Genomic DNA, 7,089 nt, shown 5'->3' with positions numbered 1-7,089 from the left:
AGGCGCAGGTCCGCAACTGTACGTAGGTCGGGGGGTAGGTCATTCCAGAGGGCAGGAGCTGCCACAGAGAAGGCTCTCCCCCTGGGGGTCGCCAGCCGGCATTGTCTGGCCGACAGCACTCTAAGGAGGCCCTCTCTGTGGGAGCGGACTGGTCGAAGGGAGGTGTTTGGTAGGAGGCGGTCTTGCAAATACCTAGGTCTTGCAGAAGCCTTGGCTTAGAAAGCAGTGGAGAATATATTTTCTCGCTCCTGAGTTGTCATTCAGGACGAGACAAGCTCAGGAGTCCAGAGAAGAGACTTTAGGAGCACCACCCCAAAAGTCCCACTTCTTCTAGAACAGGGCTTTTCAACCTGTTCACCCATTGTACCACTTTTAGGATATGGCAACATCCGAGTACCACCAGTCGCCTAGCAAGGTGTCAAAAACTTGATGACCAAAAAAAAAAAGAGGAAAAAAGTGATAAAGTACAGGTAGTCCTCGACTTACAACAGTTCGCTTAGTGACTGTTCGAAGTTACAATAGCACTGAAAAAAGTGCCCCCAAGCCACAGCCGAGCAAGACACCTGCCTGCCCGCCCGGCGGCGCTCTTCCTCCTGTCCGAGGTTTTCATTGTTGTGAGCATTTCTATTGAGGATTGGCAGTGGGGGTGGGGTGGGGGGTGTTTGGTTTTTATTCCCCCCGTCTGCTGGGTGGTTGCAGCAGGTTTGGGTCACTTCACATGACCCTGGGACACTGTGACCGTCATAAATATGAATCAGTTGCCAAGCATCTGAATGTAAATCACAAGACCCTGGAGATGCTGCAACATTCCAGCTGATTGGTGCTTCTTCAGGGCTCAGCAGAAGCGTCGGGATCAGCGCCGAGCTCCAGCTGGAGCCTGGTGCTGATCCTGGCGTTTCCGCTGAGCCCTGACAGCCCCGAAGAAGCGCCGATCAGCTGGAAAGCGGCACTGATCCTGGCGCTTCCGCTGAGCCCTGACAGCCCTGCAGCTCCAGCCGTCTCTCGCTCAGGCTTGTGCGGTGCTGCCACCGGTTCAGCTCATTCCCCTCCCCCGCTACCCTTTTCCAGGATGGTCGCGTACCACCTGCCAGGTGCCCATGTACCACACGTGGTACCCGTATCACTGGTTGAAAAGCCCTGTTCTACATTCCCACATAAACTAGAATCCAAGGAAGATTTTTTGTGAACTGCTCTTATACTCCAGGAGAAGTTAGGAGAAACAACCTTCAAAACATTTGGGACACAAACTCTTTAAGGCAGGGGTCTCCAACCTTGGCAACTTTAAGACTTGTGGACTTCAGCTCCCAGAATTCCTCAGCCAGCTTGGTTGGCTGAGGGATTCTGGGAGTTGAAGTCCACAAGTCTTAAGGTTGCCAAGGTTGGGGCTTTAAGGCATGTCAAGCAAGATTGAGGTGGGACTCCATATCCACGTAGTTTGAAAGTAGGCTGTTCTTTTGAGGCCAGGGGCAGGTGTGGTGTCCCTTGTATGGAGCCCTTTACTTAACAAATGGAAAACTCTCGTTGACCCCTCTTTGATCTTCTCCCCATCTGGTCCATCTCATTGCAGACAGCTCCGGCATAGCAATTTGGTCCAGATGTTGGGGGTGATCGTGGAGGAGAAAGGGGGCCTCTACATTGTCACAGAATTTATGGCGAAGGTAAGAACTTGCTGTCCTTTCCAAGGGAAGGTTGGTCTGGAAATTGGGTGGTGATGAAGAACATAGCCATGGCAGAATGGCCTACAACAAAGAGGATGTCTCCTTAAACTTGGCTTCTACTTTCTGATGATCTTTTGCTGGTTCATTGATTACGGGGCATCTGTTGACTCTTAGTCGCCTCATAGAAAGTTTTTTTTTCTCCAGGATATTTTGACTTAATCTGGTCCTTCAGGTCTTCTAATGATGCTCTCCTCGCCGTTCATCTTGCTGCTGGTCATCCTCTTCTTCCCTTTCCCTCCATCTTTTCCAGCATCATTCCTTTTCAAAGGAGCTGGGTCTTTATGTTGATTAATCTTCAGCCTTTAAGGTCTTTGGAACCAAATCCTTTGGAGAAGAAAAGATTGATCAGCATCTTCTTGTTCTTCTTCTACTACTACTCTTGTCGGTTTCCTAGCATTGGAGCAGAAGTTGGAGTTATTTCTGCTTCCCTTTCCACATATAGTGTTGCAATCAGCATTATTTCACTAGAATTCTTTTATTTCTTGTAACACTTCCAAGCAACCCTTAGGGTTAACATTATTCCTTCTTTTCATCTTTCCTTCCTCCCTCTCTTCCTCCATCTTCCTTTCTTCCCTTCCTTTCTCCCTTCCATTATCTCCTTTCTTCTTCTTTTCCTTTGTCTTTCTCCTTCCTTCTCTTCATCTTATTTTCTTCCCTCCATTTCTTCCTCCCTTCCATTATCTCCTTCCTTCTTCCTTTCCTATGTCTCCTTCCTTCCTCCCTCCCTCCCTCCCTCCCCATTCATCTTGAACTGGCCCATCCGTTAATGTCCACAGTTAAATGCTATATACTGCTGGAATAAGCTCCAGTTTTGAAAACCTATTTGTTTTTTCTTTGCTTCCCTGGATGGGTGTGCAATCTATGTGCCTGTGTGTTCTTGCTTCCATACCAAGAGGAGAGTGCCATCTACTGGGGAGTGCCGCTAACTGCACTCCTGTTCAACCACTCCTTTTTACCAATTTTGCCCATATAATAGGGTTGTACAGTAGTCAGGGGGTGAGTTTAATTCCAAATATGATGGGATTTGAAATCAGATGGTTTTCTTGGACTGCCTTAGATAATTTTGGAGGAAATCTTCGAACTGAGTTCAGGGTATGCATGCATGCATGCATGTATTTATCTCTATCTATCTATCTATCTATCTATCATCTATCTATCTATCTATCTATCTATCTCTATCATCTGTCTGTCTGTCTGTCTGTCTGTCTGTCTGTCTGTCTGTCTGTCTCTATCTATCCATCCATCCATCCATCCATCCATCCATCTATCTATCTATCTATCTATCTATCTATCTATCTATCTATCTATCTATCTATCTATCATCTATCTTTTTGCCTGTCTGTCTGTCTGTCTGTCTGTCTGTCTGTCTGTCTGTCTGTCTATCTATCTATCTATCTATCTATCTATCTATCTATCTATCTATCTATCATCTATTTAATTTCTACACCGCCCATTCCACCTAACTGACTCTGGGCAGTTTACAAAAACATAATAAAACACTCTGAACACATGACTAAAAGCAGAGTTTAAAACAGAATTAAGAAGATGGTTAACATTTACAGGTTCAAAAAGAAAGTCAAAGTTAAAAAAATTCAGAAGACCAAAAAAGCTAACACACTGCATCCAATATTATTAAAAATAGGGGAAAAACACTTTTCCATATCACTTTCTAGATTCTAGAAGATTAATTCCTTTGGGTTTCAGATGGGCTGTCTTGTCACTTCTTGCAAACTTAATCCTTATGTCATGGTTCCGACAGATGAAACTCTTCAAAGAACTTCGAGGCATTGTTTACATTAAAGAATCTTTATTTGAGTAGCATAGCATCGGCACATACATAGCCAAAATCTGAATTCCCCTCCCCTGAGCACATAGTATCAAAGCACAATTCCCCCCTCTAGTTAACAGTCATAAATCACATTCTCCAATTAGTTTGAAATGCAGGCTTTCCCTCCAGTTCTTCAACCCGCCATTTCTTACCATCTCTTATTTCAAAAAACCTTGGTTCTCACACTATTTACCATATTGTTATGTCTAACTAAAATCCCATGCACATTCCTCCCCCCCCCCCAGTATCATCTATTTCTAACTCTAATTCTAAGAGTAAAACAAAGTAAAGGAAAATGGCTGCATCTCCATCTGTTGTCAAAGCAAGAACATCCAGTGTTAGCAGCGTTGACAACTTTCTCTCAAATCTTCTGGCAGGGAAGTCTAGTCGATTATCTCCGCTCCCGAGGAAGGTCTGTGCTGGGAGGCGAGTGCTTGCTGAAATTTTCCTTGTAAGTATATCCTTCTGTTGCCTTTTCATGAAGAAAATGCTTGTGTGTGTCTGTGTGTGGGGGGCTGTTTCTAGAAAAAAAAGGATTGTTGAAGCTCATGATTGAAAGGGGGTGGTTTCTTAGGGGCCTTGTGGTGGCATCCTCCCCCCCCGTCTTGAACCTAACTCCTCGCTTGCTCTTTGCCCCTAGAGATGTCTGCGAAGCCATGGCGTACTTGGAAGCCAACAATTTCGTTCACCGGGACTTGGCAGCGAGGAACGTGTTGGTCTCGGAGGACAACATTGCCAAAGTCAGTGACTTTGGACTGACAAAGGAAGCTTCGTCCACCCAGGACACCGGCAAGCTCCCGGTGAAATGGACAGCACCAGAAGCACTTAGAGAAAAGGTGAGTGGGGACCTGCGAATGGGTGATGGCTAACCCATGGCTGAGCCAGGTGGGACTTGATAAGGTCCACGAGGACACCGTGTTTGGTTCTTCCTGTAAAGTTGAAGTCCTTTTCCTCCTGCGGCTTTGATCAGGTTCAGTGGCTTAAGGCTGTAGAGTCCCAGGTTGGATGTATCCATCTCATATAGCCCTGTTCTGTCCCCCGTCCGACTCACACCCCCCAACCAGTCAGCCGAGGGCTGAGAAACTGCTCAGCACAGCCAAATACAGATGAACACTTGGCAGCAACTCCGTGGCTGCCTGCCAAGGCTTTTACTGATAACACAATACAAACATACGATAAGTCCAGGATAAATTGCCAGAGTGCTGCAACAGGAGATTCAGCAAAATTGTTCGTCACAAAAGTTTCAAACGGCACACCCCTTGCTTATATAGCCAGTGGGGTGTGGCCCAGTGACTCAGCTGAAATCTCTGGCACGGCGTTTCAGCTGCTGCGCACGCTTGTCCCTCCGACGCTGGCGTGGATCCAGCCAAGACGTATCCTCTTCGGAGTCTGATACACCTGGCTCCTGGCCAATCCCAGAAGCACCGGGCTCCTGGCCAATCCCAGAAGCACCGGGCTCCTGGCCAATCTCCTCTTCGGCGGAAGGCACCGAAGGCCGCACCAGAGGGGAAGGTCCTGGAGAGGGAGGCCTGGCCATCTCCTCTCCTTCATGTTCAGAGCCTTCCTCCTCTGATGAGAGGGACCCACAGGACGGAGCCACAACAAGCCCAATATAGGCCACCCTGTAGCAAAGGTAGAGTCCTTTCCCATAGGACAAGTAATGGGGCTGGATGCCCAAGTGCTAGTGGGTTTGGTGGCTTTAACCCCAAGCAAACATCAAGCCCAAGCAAAGATGATCAGGGATCTGGGGTCTAAATCGTATGATGTACTGCTAAGGGAACTAGGATTAGGGGAGACATGACAGCTGTCTTCCAATACTTGAGGGGCTGTCACAGGGAAGATGGATGGGCTTATTCTCCAAAGCATTTGAGGGTAGGACAAGAAGCGATGGGTGGAAGCGCCTCCGAAGGAGATCCAATCTGGAACTAAGGAGGAATTTCCTGGCAGTGAGAATGATTAACCAGTGGAACAGCCTTCCTCCCATCACTGGAGGTTTTCAAGAAGAGATTGGATGACCGTTTGTCCAGGATGGTATAAGAACTTCTGTCTTAGGCAGGGGGGGTGAACTAGAAGACCCCCAAGGTCCCTTCCAGCCCTAGGATTCTATGATTTGATAATTGGTTCTCTACAAAGGAGGCTAAAAGCTGAAGAGTGCCTCTTACTTTGGTGGTGGAATATCTGACCAGGTCTTTTGACAATGTCTATTTGTGTGTGTCTTCTTCTAACCTTGGCAGAAATTTTCAACCAAATCAGACGTATGGAGTTTTGGAATTCTTCTCTGGGAAATCTATTCTTTTGGGCGAGTGCCTTATCCGAGAATTGTAAGTGAAAGGCTGGAGGGTCCCACAGTTTTTTTGCCCCTGACCACCAGCTTATCTGGTCGTTCCCGTGCAAAAGCCGCCAGTCTCGGGAGATTCCTGCATTATAGGCAGAAAACAATGAACCTTGCATGTGTGGGTCGACGCTGTCCTTAAAAGCATTGCTTTCCCCCCCCTTTCCCCCCTCCCCTGCAGCCTCTGAAGGACGTGGTCCCTCGTGTGGAAAAGGGGTACAAGATGGACTCTCCAGATGGCTGCCCCCAGATTGTCTACGAGGTGATGAAAAAATGCTGGACTTTGGATCCCGTCCACCGGCCGTCCTTCCACCAATTACGGGAACAGCTAGAGCATATCAAAGCCAACGAGCTCTACCTGTGAAGCCGACTGGAGGGCGGGGCTTCTCTTTGGACACACCCTCCCTGCCTTCTCCCCGGGGCACAGACCTCAGGGGTGAGGCTGGGTGAAGAAACCTCCCCCCCACACACACACACACCCGAGCGAAGCAGGTTGTTTGTTTTTTCCAGGAATTTTCCAAATTTCTCCACTGTACTTAGAGAAACGTACGGACGTTGGACCTCTCTCCAGAGGCCCGATGGGTAGGTGGGGAGCCTGGCTCCCTTCTCCCGAGTCTCTTTCTCAGCTGAATCACCCGAAGATGCCCATGTAGGAACGAACATGGAGATGCTCACTTCCCCTTCCTGTCCTTTAAACAAATCCGTTTCACCGCAAAGGGGCAATCATACCATATTTTAGTTGCACGTTCTTCAACGTTTTTGAGTCCTTCTTTCTTCTCGTGGATTTTCCCCCCCTCCCTTTTCCTTTAATTCATCCTCCCCTCCCTCTTTCCCCCCCCCCCCACACCTTTTTCAGCCTCCCTCTGGAACCAAACACGTACATGTTCTCGTTTCGTAGGGAAACCTAAGAAGGGCGGACCATGCCAAAAAAAACTACAAACCCAGAAAAACAAACCGTGGTAGGACAGCTATTAAAGGCGCAAATTTTCTTGGGGAAAGAGAGTGACTTTCTTAACTTTCTCAAAAAAGGCCCCCGAGTGCTGGAATTCACGATCCGGTGTCCTCTTCCTTCCGAAGACACTTTTTTTTTTCCTTTAAAAAAAAAAGATAATTGGTTTTTGTTCCTTTTTTTAAAAAAAGTTTCAGGGTTTTTGTTTTTTTTTAAAGAAAAAACTATTAACGATTTCAAACTGCACCAGAAACCCGCTGTT

The 7,089-nt window shown here is 47.4% G+C and overlaps 1 protein-coding gene across 1 annotated transcript in view; it reads left to right on the top strand.

The window, feature by feature from the left end:
• The window catches only part of CSK (C-terminal Src kinase), a 16,009-nt gene extending 9,669 nt beyond the window's left edge, over positions 1-6,340 (top strand). Inside the window, exons 6-10 of the mRNA XM_015827595.2 lie at positions 1,568-1,658; positions 3,924-3,997; positions 4,187-4,382; positions 5,781-5,867; positions 6,060-6,340. Of these exons, the coding sequence (XP_015683081.1) occupies positions 1,568-1,658; positions 3,924-3,997; positions 4,187-4,382; positions 5,781-5,867; positions 6,060-6,242 (631 nt within the window). The 3' untranslated portion in view covers positions 6,243-6,340. The remainder of the gene's footprint in view (positions 1-1,567; positions 1,659-3,923; positions 3,998-4,186; positions 4,383-5,780; positions 5,868-6,059) is intronic.
• The last annotated feature ends 749 nt before the right edge of the window (positions 6,341-7,089 follow it).

The sequence above is a fragment of the Protobothrops mucrosquamatus genome, unplaced genomic scaffold (assembly GCF_001527695.2).
Source record: "Protobothrops mucrosquamatus isolate PMUCROS unplaced genomic scaffold, P.Mucros_1.0 scaffold3805, whole genome shotgun sequence".
Lineage (NCBI taxonomy): Eukaryota > Metazoa > Chordata > Lepidosauria > Squamata > Viperidae > Protobothrops > Protobothrops mucrosquamatus.
Note: the sequence above shows the minus strand (reverse complement) of the source record. Positions and strands in the feature narration are given on the sequence as shown.